General features: G+C 42.6%; 1 protein-coding gene across 1 annotated transcript in view; it reads left to right on the top strand.

The window, feature by feature from the left end:
- The window catches only part of CDC37 (cell division cycle 37, HSP90 cochaperone), a 44,620-nt gene extending 29,863 nt beyond the window's left edge, over positions 1–14,757 (top strand). Inside the window, exons 6-9 of the mRNA XM_073622563.1 lie at positions 5,110–5,232; positions 6,083–6,265; positions 12,623–12,694; positions 14,097–14,757. Coding sequence (XP_073478664.1) covers positions 5,110–5,232; positions 6,083–6,265; positions 12,623–12,694; positions 14,097–14,243 — 525 coding nt within the window. The 3' untranslated portion in view covers positions 14,244–14,757. The remainder of the gene's footprint in view (positions 1–5,109; positions 5,233–6,082; positions 6,266–12,622; positions 12,695–14,096) is intronic.
- The last annotated feature ends 462 nt before the right edge of the window (positions 14,758–15,219 follow it).

The raw sequence follows: 15,219 nt of genomic DNA, 5'->3' as shown, positions 1-15,219 counted from the left end.
AAAGCTGTGATGTTATCCATACACATTTTAAGTGGATTGGAAGATTCTGATTTCTACCAGCAAACAATTGATCAAGGGATCGTTTTCCTCACGTTGTTTGAATTGATTTAAATAAAACTTTATTATCATTTTGTGGTTGAGCAGTGGGTTAAAACACAGATTGTTTTAACATCCGTTTACTGGCTTTTTTTCATTCCCTAAAGCGACCATTTTAGTGCAGGTATCAATGTGTGAACGGCAAACATTGCCATCTTAAACCCCCATTCACACTTGTGCATTTTTCTGCTCCTTTCTCTGTGTCTGACTATGATCAACATGCAGAATCCTGTTCTTTCTAATTGTCACTGTTCGCACTTGTATGTTAAGGCAACCTGAGCTCAAAAAGTGCATGAGCCCCATAGACTTTAAAGAAGTTGTAAAGGCAGAAGTTTTTTTTTATCTTAATGCATTCTATTAGAGCTGCACGATTCTGGCTAAAATGAAAATCATGATTTTTTTTTGCTTAGAAGATGGATCGCGATTCTCTCACGATTTTTGTGGAGTAACATCATCTTTCACATTAAAAAAAAAAACAAATTGGGTTAACTTTTCAGTTTCGTTTTTTTTTTTTTTTTTTTTTTTTTTTTTTTTTTTTTTTCCCCCATAGGGTCTCTGCTAAAATATATATAATGGGGGTTCTAAGTAATTTTCTAGCAAAAAATATTGATTTTAACTTAAAGTGGATGAATGTCATCCTTTCTAAACTACTGCCATTGGGGTTATCTATAAGGATATACACGCCTCCTGCATGTATCTTTTACCTGTCAAATGTCTCCCCTCTGTCTGTTATGAGACCCGAAAAACTGCAGATTCTGTGGGTGGGTCTGTTGTCTGGAGCTCGGTGGGTGGAGTCGTGATGTCAGACTCCCCGCCCACCTCTCTACGCCCCTTGTCAATATGCATTTTCTCCTGTGTATTTCTTACACTGAACTTCTGCTATGATCTCTAACATCCAGTGAAAAGACAGGAAAGTAACCACATGACTTTAGCATGCCAAATCATGCTGAGGTGTGGAACAGCCAATCCTTGCAGAGCTGCTGAAGAAAGGAGTGGGGGAGGGAATTAAAAAATAATGCATGTCTTAGGCTAGTGCACAAGATATGTAAATCACCTGTCACTCACAGCAAGGAGGAGGATTTGACAAAGTTTTTCTCTGTTTATCAACATTTATCTCACTGAACAATAAGAGAGGATTGCTCAGAGCTGGATTAACTCTTTGTGGTGGCAAGACTAGGCTCAAATGAGAGGAAATCTTATACTCTACATTATGACTTTAGAAAAAAAAAATTTCGGGTTTACATCCACTTTAAGAAACAAGTGTCAGAAAAAGATTTAGACTTTAAGTGGTTAAACTTCCTGCATTTACATGTTTAAAAACTTGGCAGACTGCCTGAATTTTTTTTTTCACACAGAAGTTTATCCCTTTGATCTAAGAAGGAAGAGTTAGTTACAATGTTTCATGTTAAAAACTTGGCAGACTGCCCAGAGGTTTTCTTTTGACAGCTGAGAGCAGATAAGTCTCTCCACTTGTTATATGAAATACATGAAAGAAGCCGCAAACTCTGCAATAGAGATCGTCAGGGGGCTTGAATCGAGATCACGATTTTTTAATGATTAATTGTGCAGCTCTACATTCTATGCAATTGAGATAAAAAAAAAAAAGCCTGTGTGTAGCAGCCTCCCCAGCAGCCCTTAATCTTACCCAAACCCTATTCCTGTCCAGCAATGTCCACGAGTCCCTCGGCCACCCGGGACTCCTCTCCTGATTGGCTGAGACACAGCAGCGGCGCCATTGGCTCCCACGGCTGTCAATCAAAGTTAGTTACCCAATCGGAGGAGAGAGGGTGGGGGGCCGAATGGCAGGTGCGTGTTTGAACATGGAGCTGCAGCGTGGCTTGGGTGCCCCCATAGCAAGCTGCTTGCTGTGAGGACGGGAGGGAGGGGCCAGGAGCACCGAAGAGGGATCCGAGAAGAGGAAGATCTGGGCTGCTGCTCTGTGCATATCCACTGCAACAGAGCAGGTAAATATAACATGGTCTTTTGTTTTTTTTAAAAGAGACTTTACAATCGCTTTTAAGATAAAGCCTTCTGTGTGCAGCAGCCCCCCTGATATTTACCGGAGCCCCATCTCTGTCCAGAGATGTTTATGAGTGTCTCGGCTGTCCGGACCTCTCCGTCCTGATTTGCTGAGACACTGCAGCAACGCCATTGGCTCCCGCTGCTGTCAATCAAATTTAGTTAGTCAATCAAGAGAGGATCGGGCGAACGCAGCTCTGTGTCTGAATGGATACGCGGAGCTGCAGCTCAGCTTGGGTACCCCTGTAGAAAGCTTCTTGCTGTGGGGGCACTCAACAGGAAGGAGGGGCCAGGGGCACAGAAGAGGGACCCGAGAAGAGGAGGATCTGGGCTGCTCTGTGCAAATCCACTGCAACAGAGCAGGTAAGTATAACATGTTTGTCATGCTTTTAGAAAAAAAAACAAGACTTTACAAGCACTTTAATGGGAGCCTTTGTAAATGGTTTACACACATTCAAAAACACCTGTAGAACGCTTCAAAATCAATAGGAACATACTCTGGTCAGGTGTCAATGCAGGCTCCGTGCCACAACATAACTTCTAAAGGTCCCCATACTAGCACATTATGTCAGACTTGCCTAAAGACTAGATCCCTCCAGTGGCATGCTGTCACCTCTGACAGCAATTCCACCTTTACCTGGTCTTCCTTCCGGGATCACGGGCTCCGGCCGTTTAAATGGCTGAGCCACAATGCTGTTGCGCATGCGCACAGGAGTCACGGCCTTGAAACAGAGCTATGGAGAGACCACATGAGTATGCCATCCCATCAGAGTGTATGATGCTTATTTAGGAGATATTCATTTTACCTACAGGTTAGCTGTATTATAAGCTTACCTGTAGGTCAAACCTGCAAAGTGGACTTTATGTCCGACCAGCAGTTCATGGTTTGGTAACTAATACTATTAATATAGCATTGCTAAGACACTGATGACTCCACCTGCGTGGTTACCTTTTAGGCCGGGTTCACATATGTGTGGCTGCGGGTTCGTGCCTGGGGTTTGGTGCATGTCTGTTTACTGGTTCAGGTGCGAATCAGGTCAGAATTTTTGCCTGAATTTGCACCTGAACCGAACCCAAAGCGACCCACAGGCCGCTCCCCGGCCTCCCTGTACCTGTGTGAACTGGCTCCATTGAGAACCGGTCACACTCACTTGTCATGCGAAAAAACCCACATCCAATTCACATATATGTGAAACCAGCCTTACGATATGTGGGTGGGATGTTTGAAAATACTGATGTATTGTAATTCAGACTGTGTGTGTGTGTGTGTGCGCGCGCGTATGTTTCTGCACATGTATAATCTTCTGGTTATTGCCATGACCTTGTGTAGGAATTTAAATTTTTTTTTTTCATTCTTGGGTGTGTTGGTTCTTTTCCTTTTTGTAATAATACAGCAGGTTTCAGCTAAGAAAGCGTGCTTAACTGCCCTGCTGTGCGCCTTCACAAATCAGATGTTGGTGAATGGGGATCATGTGGGTCACAAGATGGAGGTAAAGAGGGGAACGGACACGGATGTCCCATTTATGATGTCTGTTTTTGTTCTGATCCAGCCCAGCAGGGATTAGTCTAGGATCCCCTTCTAAGACGGAACAGAGGGTGTCCATATGAATGGGACCGAAGAGATTTTGCAGTGTTTGTCAGAAGCAAAGTGAGCATGTTCTGTGGCAATACATCAGTTTGCCACATTATGACTAAAGTGATTGTAAAGGTTTTAATTTCTTTGTTTAAAAAAAAAAAAAAAAGTGTTATACTTACCTGCTCTGTGCAATGGTTCTGCACAGAGCGGTCCCGAACCTCCTCTTCTGAGGTCCCCCGCCAACGCACTTGGTGGCTCCTCTTCTTCTCTGAGTGCCCCCATAGGAAGCTGCTTGCTATGGGGTGCTCTTGAGATCTCGAGCGCATGTTGGGCTGTGTCTATAGACACACGTAGCACGACTCTGCCCTGCCCCTGCTCCCTCCTCACAGGAGCAGCTCTTCTCCCGGACTGACAGCAGCAAGAGTCAGTGGCTCCTGCTGCTACCAAGTGTCCTGTGAGAAGAGCAGAGCTGCTACAGACAGGAACAGCGCTGAATCGAGATTGGGCTTAGGTGAGTATTTAGGGGGGCCTGGAGGAAGCAACGGTGTTTTTAAGGAAAAAAAAAAAAAGTGTTTGTTAACCCAAAAAAAAAAAATAAAATTCAGATCCTGGTCGCTTAAAGCAGATTAAACAGCACATTGCTTGTGCTGTGTTATCTGCCCCCCTCTAAACTGTAAAAAAAAACAAAAAAACAAAAAACCTTCCTTTATCCCCTCTCTGTACTGACCATGAAAATCAGGACCACCGTGGTCAGAGGGCGTCCCTCTGTCATCGGCAGCTGTCCTCTCTGCTCTTCTCTCTCCCCCTCACCCCCTCCTCCTTGACTGTCGGCTCCCCCTCTGTGTCTGTCTCCGCCCCCCTCCACTATTATTAAAATTTTAAAAACCTACAATGGTAGCCCCTCTATTAGAGCCTGGCATACCACACTTTGTATGGTAAGTAATATCTGAAAACTCATCCGCTTTACAGCTCCGAGACAGGGCTTCCTCGGGAGGCCACGTGATCTCCCCGGCTTACATCAGAGGGAGATCTCTGCCCCTCCCGCAGAAGCCATGTATCGGAGCTGTAAAGTAGCCGCGAGTCACGTGACAGGCCTGAAGATCGCTCTAAATAGGTATTTCCAACGCTTGTTTTTAGAAATGACTTGCATAGTATGGTATGCTAGCCCCTAATAGAGGGGCTGGCAGTGTTTTTTAAATTAGACTTAACACTTTAATGTAGAGAATGCATTAGGGCAAAAAAATCTTTTTCTACAACCACTTTAATATTTGTGTGGATGATAGTACTTATATACTCTTGTTACCCACTCTGTATTACTTGTACATCTGACTTGTTTTTAATTGATTGATACTGTCAGGTTCTCTGTATGTGTTAGATGTGACTCTTCATGGCATAACAACTGTGTTTTCTTGCTGTAGAAACACGCCCTGATGGAACAAGTGGCTCACCAGACTATCGTCATGCAGTTCATTTTAGAACTGGCTAAGAGCCTGAAGGTGGATCCCAGAGCCTGCTTCCGCCAGTTCTTCACCAAGATTAAGGTTAGAGCGTGGATTATTAGATGTGCTGAGCCATGGGTACCTTTAGTACAACAGAAAAAAAAAGTCAGATGGCCGCACACCACCATCAAATAAAATGCATCTTCCTTATTCAATCTGTTAAAAGCATTTAAGCCCCTTTCACACTGAGGCTCTTCTAAACTGCCAGTAAAACATTTGAGCGCTTTTGAAGAGCTTCCATTAATTTCAATGGAGAGGGGCGTTTTTTTCACCACCCTGCCAGCCCACTGCCCCAGTGTGAAAGCATTCATTGATTTTAATGGAAATAGGTTTTCGTGAGCTTTTCAGGCTCTTTTTTTTTTAGCGTGAAAGCGCCTGAAAAGTGCCTCAGTGTGAAGGGGGTCTTAAAGTGGTAGTAAAGTCTTATTTGTAACTTGTACCTACAGGTAGGCCTATAAGGCGGCATACCTGTAGGTACAGTGAATATCTCCTAAACCGTGCTATTTACACTGCATGCAGCGGGTGACGTCGCGGTCACATGCGCTCTGAAGGGACGGGTTGTAAAACCTTTGCTTTGTTTCTGAGCTAAGCTGGCTGAATGATCTGCATTTCCTCCTCAAACCCCAACGTCACTGCAAGACACAATAGTGCCATGGGGACACAAGGGTGTCACGTGTGATGATCCTTCAGGGGGCTTTCCTTAGCAGTGGCTTGAAGTTTCTACAAATTGGGACAAGTAAATATAAAAGCAGGAGCTTTTTTCATTATTTTTTTCACTGACAGGATCCCTTTTAAGTTTTGGCAATGGAAAAAGTTTGAAAAGTATAGCTAACCATTGTAAACTTGTGCTTGATTTTGGAAGTTCTTTTAAAAAAATCTCTTCATTTCTCAGACCGCAGATCAGCAATATATGGACGCGTTCAATGATGAGTTGGAATCCTTTAAGGGGAGAGTCCGGGAGAGAGCCAAGGTGCGGATAGAGAAAGCCTTGAAGGAATATGAGGAAGAGGAACGGAAGAAGAGGCTAGGCCCAGGAGGGCTGGATCCTGTAGAGGTTTATGAAACGCTTCCTCCTGTAAGTAGCAGTTTTCATACCCCAGACATTTAAAGAATACTTAAACCCAACATTTCCTATTCCTGATATGTGCCTGGTCTACCATGTACTTGTATGGAAAAGTATCCTGTTCTCTTTGTGTTGTTTCCATTGTGTTAAATCCCTGGTGTTCCTGCCAGTCCCTTTGCTTTCCTATAAAAAATAAAAATAAAAAAAACAAAAAAAAACTCACTACAATAGGCAGGAGAGCACACCGTTTTCTAGCTGTGCTGAGAACTCAGCCTGCTTTCCTTCAATGATCAGTATTTTTCTGACGCCTCCTCTGCACAGCCATTCAATGGGAAGACCAGTGTACTGCTGTTTCTCTTTCTTTAGCTGTATGAGCTCCTCATTCAGCTGAGAACAGAGCATATGTGATCACTTATAAAAAAAAAAAAAAAAAAAAAAAGGTATTTTTAATGTTTTATATATCTATACACAAATATTTTGCCTTTCATTTCTATTTTAAACGGAATGGGTTGTTTTACAAGGAGAGAGTTTACATGTACTTTAATCTCCAAAGCCTTCATCTTTTCACATAAGACCACTGTATTGTACGGATGAAATAACAGTATTCTATGGAATAATTTTGATGACAAATGGGGAGATGTACCAAAGCAAGCAGTTGGCAGTAGAGTGGACAGCCAGTGAGGGCTTTCACACTGGAGCGGTGCGCTGGCAGGACGGGGAAAAAAGTCCTGCTAGCAGCATCTTCGGAGCGGTGAAGGAGCGGAGTGTATACCGCTCCTTCACCACTCCTGCCCATTGAAATCAATGGGACAGCGCGGCTATACCGCCGGCAAAGTGCCTCTGCAGAGGCGCTTTGCGGTGGTTTTTAACCCTTTCTCGGCTGCTAGCGGGGGGGGGGGTAAAACCACCCCTGCTAGTGGCCGAATACCGACGGTAAAGCGCCGCTTACAATAGCAGCGCTTTACCGCCAACTCCGCCCCCACCCCAGTGTGAAAGGGCCCTAATGGACACCCACTAGGATGGTCTTTGGGAGACTCCTTTGTGCCTTCCACTGAGGGGGCTGGGGGAAAAGTGTATTTCAACTTCTGCAATCAAATTGGGATAACCCCTCATTAAATTTGTTACTTGTTTCTTTTTCTCATAGCATTACACTTAAGACTTTTTTTTTTTTTTTTCTTTTAATGCTCTTTTTTGCAAACTTTAGCAGGGAAAAGGCCTACTTAAGCCCCTTTCACACTTGTGCGACTTGTCCTGCGATTTGGGACTGCAAAGTCACATTACAAGTGATGCCCCATGATTTCCAAGAGTACCATTTATATCTGTGCGACTTCAAAGTAGTCCCTGTACTACTTTGGTCCGACTGTGATGCAAGTTGAGGTTCATAGACCTCAAGTTTACACAAGCATTCCCTGAAATCGCACGATTTTCAAGTCGCAGCAGTGTGAAAGGGGCTTTAGTTCTCTTTCATTATGAGGCTGGGGAGTAGGGCTGAAACAACTAATCGGCTTAATCAATTATGAAAATAGTTGTCAACTATTTTCATAATGGAATAGTTGGTCAGCCGATTAGTTGGCCTTAGAATCCAATATTTGTTTACATATCAGGAAATGCAGTGCAGCACACATACAGCTCAGTACACCGCTTATGCATGTCAGTATACACCGTGCAGCACACATACAGCCCAGTACACCGCCCATACAGGTCAGTAAGTGCCTGAGAGCCTGTGAATGTTGTGAGGAGCAATACAGGGGTCGCAGTTGTGACCCAGACCCATGCTGCAGTTGGCCTGTGCAGCCCCTCTGTACACCTGGATAGGAGGAGCAGTGGGGGTGGGGGGTGGGGCAGCTGCATGCAGAGGAACCTTTCTCTCCATTTTCATCCTGCAGCTGCTGAATGCCGCTTTTACTACCACCCCCCACAGGCATTCAGCAGCTACCACCGCTCCTCCTCCTCCTATCCTGCTTCTTTCTGATGCCCCCCTACATACTCTTCCCACACTCTTGTTCGCTGTAGCACTGCCGGGTTCCCCCCCCCCTCCCTTCTCCTGCTGGCTGCGGGGGATCCGTCAGGATGGATGGAGAGCTTGTCTAAATGAATAGTCAGTGTACCGATCACTGACTCTGTCCATTCGTAACTGAAACACAGTAAACTGTGTATACTATGCTTCAGTTCCTGAATGAATGGGGAAGCTTTGCATTGAGCTATTCCTGTCCATTCAATACAGCTGAGGCTTCAGAAATGGAGATTGAGGGCTGTGTCCTCAGTCTACTTTCTTAGTTTAAAAGGTGGAACATCAGAGGTCTGTTTATACCCCCGATATCTCACCAAAGCACCCCAACTGGGCTCCTAAAAAAAAAAAAAAAAAAAAAAAAAGGGTTAAAATAAACTGACACCAGTAGCAAAACTACCAGGGTCACAAAGGTCGCACTTATGACCAAGCTCAGAGGGAAGGGCCCCCAGCAGGGGGTAAAGGGGGCCCTGAAGGTTCTAGTTTTGCCACTGGTATTAAGGACAAGGCTTCTCATTTTCTGGTCAAGGCCCATTCCACCAGAAGTGTCAGTGCTTCATGGGCAATTATTGCTTCTGTTTAAGTTTAGAAGGCTGCTACCTGGTGTTCTTTTCACACATTTTCTACCACCTAGATGATTACGCCTCTGCAGATGCCACTTAGAAACATTCTAAAGGTGGCTTTTTTGGCCTTGTTGCGGTTTTGCCCACCCCTCCATGTTCAGTGTTTTTGGACATCCCAAGTATTCCTAAATATAAAGTACCGTGTCCTGTGATGTACAATTAAAAAAATTAACATTTTTAGTTTTACTTTTTTTATATTTTGGAGTATCACAGAAACAGAGGAATCCCTCCTCTCGTCTGTTCCTCATTGCTTGCTACAAAACTGAGAATTAACTATGCTTAACCACTTCCCACCCAGCCAGTGCACATAAACAGCCGGGTGGGAGCTTCCTCCTTCTAAATGGACATTCCTGAACGTCCTTCAGAAGGAGTGGGATTGCGCGTGTAACCCGGACACGCCGCATCTCAGATCGGCAGGTGGGCTCTGTGATTTGGCCTCCTGATCACATGACTGTGTCCAATCACAGCCATAATGTGATGGAAACAGCCTGGGGGGACGTCGCAAGAAGTGGGATCGTGCGCCTGCGCAGTGGCGTAACCCTGATGTGCCCGAGTCCTCCAGAGACGGGGCAACGTCGCTCAGCAGGAGGGCTCTGTGATTGGCCCTCCTGATCACATGACGGCGGTATCCAATCACAGCCGTCGTGTAATGAAAACCGAGAGCCATTGCCAGGCAATCGGTTCTGCTTCTCCTCACACAGTCAGTGAAGAGGGGGGAGAGCGGATCTGGGAGCTGGGGATCAGTGTGTATGCGCTGTTTTTAACAACTTTTTACACACTGATGACCCAGCTAGTGTCCCCAAACAGTGAAAAACACCTGTCACACATCCTGTCCTTAGTAAACCTCTGTCCGTGATCGTCTGGCACATCGGTCCGTGATCATCTGGCACATCTAATTCCAATGTCCTTGTGCTCCAGGGCCTTCAAAAATGTGATAGGTACTCAGGAAATGAAATGTGTAATTTATGCTCCTAGGACACCTGACGGTGCTCCCTGCATGTTGGGCCTCTGTATGTGGCCAGGCTGTGTAAGTTTCCACATGTGGTATCGCCATACTCAGGAGGAGTAGCAGAATGTATTTTGGGGTGTAATTTTTGCTGTGTGCATGCTATGTGTTAGAAATAGTAAAAAATTAAATTTATGCAAAACCTTCAATTGGTGCACTCTGGATGTGCAAAAAAATGTAAAACATATATGAATATAAATAATAAACAGAGCAGCCTGTAGTAACTCAATGTCTATATATAAAAAGAAAACCATAACACATTTTCATACCGCGCGGTATTATTATTATTTTCTTTTTATGTGTTAGAAATATCTTATAAATTGACAACTTTTGTGAAAAAAAAAAAATTATATATATATATATATATAAGATAGATAGATAGATATCTCTCTCTATCTCTATAGATATATATAATTTTTTTTTTTTTCACAAAAGTTGTCAATTTATAAGATATTTCTAACACATAAAAAGAAAATAATAATACAGCGCAGTATGAAAATGTATTGTTATGGTTTTCTTTTTATATATAGACATTGAGTCTTACTACAGGCTGCTCTGTTTATTATTTATATTCATATATGTTTTAAATGCCTTTAATATACGTTGGGGTGTTTGCGTTCCAAAATGGGTTCATTTTGTGGGCGTTTCTATTGTCCTGGTGCTCCAGGACCTTCAAAAGTGTGATGGATACTCGGGAAACTAAATGTGTAATTTATGCTCCTAGAATGCCTGATGGTGCCCCCTGCATGCTGGGCCTCTCTATGTGACCAGGCTGTGAAAAAGTGTCACACATGTGGCATTGCCATACTCAGGAGGAGTAGCAGACTATATTTTGAGGTGTTTATCTATGCCATATGTGAGAAATAACTTGTTAATGACAATTTTGTGGTAAAAATAAATAGTAAAAATTCTTCATTTTCCAAACTATTATGGGCAAAAAATTTTAACTAAAAAAAAACTCACTATGCCTTTTACTAAATAGAGGCAGTCCCCAAGTTACGAATAGGTTAGGGACTGCCGGTTTGTTCCTAAGTCGAAAATGTTCATAAGTTGGAAGCGCATGCGCAGAATGGCAAAGACATCGGTTTCTGATGTTCTGTCAAGTAGCCGCACATGCGCAGACGTCGTTTTCCGAGGTGCCCGCTGTCAAAAAGTGGCCGCGCATGCGCAGAACGTCATGTCGACTCCCGTTCGTAAGTAGGAGTCATTCGCAAGTCGGAGGTTCGTAACTCGGGGACTGCCTGTACCTTGGACTGTCATCTTTACAAAAAGGGGTATCTGTACTGTCCTGACGTTTTAGGGCCTCAAGAAATGAGATTGGCAGTCAGTGCATCAGGGTTGATCAATTTTCAATGATTCGTAGCATAGCTTGTAGACTCTCTAACTTTCACACAAACCAATTATCATACACTTATCAGGATTTTTTTTTCTATCGAAGACATGTAGCAGAATACATTCTGGCCTAAATTTATGATGAAATTTTGATTTTTTTTTTTTGGGATTTCTTTTTAAACAAAGTAGTAAATATTGTTTTTCCAAATTTTCACTCTTTATTTATTTTTTCGCTTGTATCGCAAAAAAATTAAAAACCCAGTGGTGAATAAATGCCACCAAAAGAAAGCTCTATTTGTGTGAACAAAATTCTAAAAATTTAATTTTGGTCACAGTGTAGCATTACTGAGTAATTGTCATTGAAAGTGCGAGAGCACTGAGAGCTGAATATTGGTCTTGGAAGGAAGTGGGTGAAAGTGACCAGTATTGAGGTGGTTAAAAGGGGTTGTGCCTAGGTGAGGGATCTTCTTCTTCTTTCTTCTTTTTTCCTCTTTTTTTTTTTCTTCTTCTTTCTTCTTCCTTCTTCCTTCTCCTTCTCCTCTTAGCTTGTTTAATTACGCTTTAACAATAAGTGCCGGTTCACATTGATGCGAATTTGATGTGTTCCAGACTTTTTAATATTTCCCCCCTCCTGCTCCTCCTCTCATTTCCTATTTCCTGTCTAATGTCTGAAAACACATTAAATTTGCGTTACAATTGCACTGTCTTTATCATAAATCACAATGCAAAACTCACTGAACTCAAGCAAAAATCTGCATGAGAATCTCACCCATTTGCATCGCATCAGACTAAAACCTAGAAGCTGATTGGATACTATGCACAGCTGTAGCAGATTCTGTGTGCACCAGTTTTACTAAATCTCCCCCTTTTTTGTCCTGTAATGTACTTAAAGGGGGGGTGTTTTACAGGTAAAGCAAAAATCCAAATTTTGGTGACTTACAGTAAATTTAGGCTTTATGATGACAGCATGTTTCCAACAATAGGGGTTCACTCAAACTGGTGTCAAAGTCTAGGATCTTCATGCCTGCTAAGTAACAGTTGTCGGCACACCTTCTGTTCATCTGTCTGAATTGGTGGGCACAGTGCATGTTCACATGTCACAAAATGTGCCCTGCTGCAGCCTCTGTCATAGCAATAAACAAAAGTGACTTGACAGCCACTGACAGCTAACAAAGTGAGTGCAGCTCTATGAATGTAAGCGTCTCCAAAACCTAAATCCGTGTAATGTAACTGTAAGAAAAACTGACTGCATGTGGCAGAAGGGGAAAAATAACTCAAAATGAGAGATTAACAACTCTTTCAATGTGTGGAGTTGGCATAATTGATTTTAGTATTAATAGGTTTGATAACGGCCATAATACAAGCTTTTTTTTTTTTTTTTTGTATTTTATTTCCAACAGGAATTACAGAAATGTTTTGATTCAAAAGACATAGAGATGTTAAAGGAGACAATCAGTAAAATGGACCCCAAGGTGAGTTTGGGGGGGGGTGTAATGGTAGCGGGGGAGTGATAACAAGGATATATATATATATATATATATATATATATATATATATATATATATATATATATATATATATATATATATTATACACACACACTCTTTTTAGCAGTGGTGTCCCTACATTTTTCCCTAAAGTTCACCTGTGCCTTGACTGTGGACATTAAATTATTCACATATTCTTAACAGGCAGTAAAAGAGCTTCAAAACAAGCCCTCGTTGACCTCCCTAGTTACATATACTGTAAAGTAATTTAAACCTCAAAGACTCTAATGCCGCGTACACACGAGCGGACTTTTCGACAGAGTTCCAACGAAACGGACTTGCCTACGCACGATCACACCAAAGTCCGATCGTTTTGAACGTGATGATGTACGACTGGAATAGAATAAGGAAGTTCATAGCCAGTAGCCAATAGCTGCCCTTGCGTCCTTTTTTGTCCGTCGGACTAGCATACCGACGAACGGATTTTTCAATCAGACTCGAGTCCGTTGGAAAGATTTGAAATATGTTCTGTTTCTAAAGTCCAACAGAAAAGGTCCGATGAAGCCCACGCACGATCAAATTGCCCGACGGATTCGTTCCGTCGGACCAGTTCAGTCGAAAAGTCCGGTCATGTGTACACGGCATAAGCCCTCTTTCACACTTGGCGCAGATACCCATCCGTCTTTTTTTACTGTCTAAAATATTTGAAAAGCAGCCAGCACAGTTCGTTGATCGTCAAACAAAAATCTAAAAAGTCCAAATTGCAGAGCTTCAAATTGTCATTAATCACATGGCAGTTCTGTCATTGAAGAGATAGGGAATATGAAGGACCCTTCACCAGCTTCAGTGTGTATGAAACAGCACACCACACCCAAGTAAATCCAGTCTGCTTACCAGAAAGTAATGGTAAAAAAGCATGTAATCATAAATCACAGAGGATCAAGGTGTCACACTCCAAATACTGCAAATCGATCACAGGGAATCCGTAATCCAGACCACATATAGCCACCAGCTCATCAAACGCCAAAACAAGGATGCATATGATATACGCTCATCAATGAGAAGTTACCCAAATGGAAAGAAAAAGCATGCACCAATAGTGAAGCCTGTAAGGTATAAAAACAATAATTTATTGTTGTCCACTTACAGGTAGTAGAAAAATAATGGCATCGTGATGTATAGTAGAATATATACCTCATGATGCCATTATTTTTTGACTACCTGTAAGTGGACTACAATAAATTGTTTACACAGCGTTGTAATCTGCTATAATTTGTGTCTTTTTATATTGGCCCAGGGCTCAGCTGTAATACAGGTGCTCTGTAACCACGACCAATGCATGATGTATGGCTATACATTGAAGTATGTTTCTCTTTACATTCTGCAGGAAGCCAGCATTTACATGAAGCAATGTGTTGACTCGGGACTCTGGGTTCCGAATGCCAAAGATGGCCTGGGCGCTGATTGCGCAGAAACAGAACCTGTATATGAAGAAGCTAAGACCGAAAGGGGCAATCAGAGCACAGCGTCATAAAATGTCCAGTCTTGGAGTTGGGGGTGGGGGAGCGTCCTCTCCAAAGCAGCAGTTCAATATGGTGCAATAGAATTAGCAAGATCTCTTGTGCAAGCTCTGGGGGGTGGGGAGATACAGCAAATACCATTAACCTGAAAGGGGAACAAAGCTCTGGTGATGTGGGCAAAGCAGGATACACTTCAAGTGTAAAATGCCATATATTCCCAAGCTCCATGATTTATTGCAGGTAGTTAAATACATATTTGTTTATTTTTTTACCCAGGAGATTGTGATTTTTAAAATAATGTGGGTTAAGATCACCATCCTGGGAGTTGTTAATGAGCATCTGAACTCCTTAGAGCCAAGCATGCAGATTGGGGACAGATTACCTGCATATTTTGCTAGTTTGTTGCGTGTAAACTAGTCATTGGGACACTTTTAATCAGTGTCCCATGCGGCTGTGAATCCTTAGCCTGTCCTGCTTTTATGTTTGTTACAGCACTGAAAATAACATAAAGTTACTTTTTTCACTGTACTCTTTGGTGTATTTGTTTCATTTAACATGTGTACTGCAATAGCCAATGTTAAAGGGTAACTTCAGATACATACATACACACACACATATACACACACACACACACACACACACATATATATGAGAGAGAGAGAGAACGTCTACACACCCCTATTAAAATGTCAGGATTCTGTAATGTAAAAAAATGAGACGAAGATCAATCATTTTAGAACTTTTTTTTTCCACTGCTCTGTTCTCCGGCATTCACAGAGGAGAGCTCTATCCTCTTAATAAATTAATTAGGAAGGTCTGCGCTTAGGATGTGTGTGAAGGTTGCAGCCACCCCAAAAAACCCCCGTAAGAGAGCTCTAAAATATAAAGAAAGAAGGGGTGAGTGGCGCTACCTATATGTCAAATAGTGCTCTACCAAATCACTCTATAGTGGCTAAGTATTAAAAGACACAGTGTTATTGTGGAATGAAT

This window comes from Aquarana catesbeiana, linkage group LG03 (assembly GCF_042186555.1).
Source record: "Aquarana catesbeiana isolate 2022-GZ linkage group LG03, ASM4218655v1, whole genome shotgun sequence".
NCBI classification, from domain to species: domain Eukaryota; kingdom Metazoa; phylum Chordata; class Amphibia; order Anura; family Ranidae; genus Aquarana; species Aquarana catesbeiana.
Note: the sequence above shows the minus strand (reverse complement) of the source record. Positions and strands in the feature narration are given on the sequence as shown.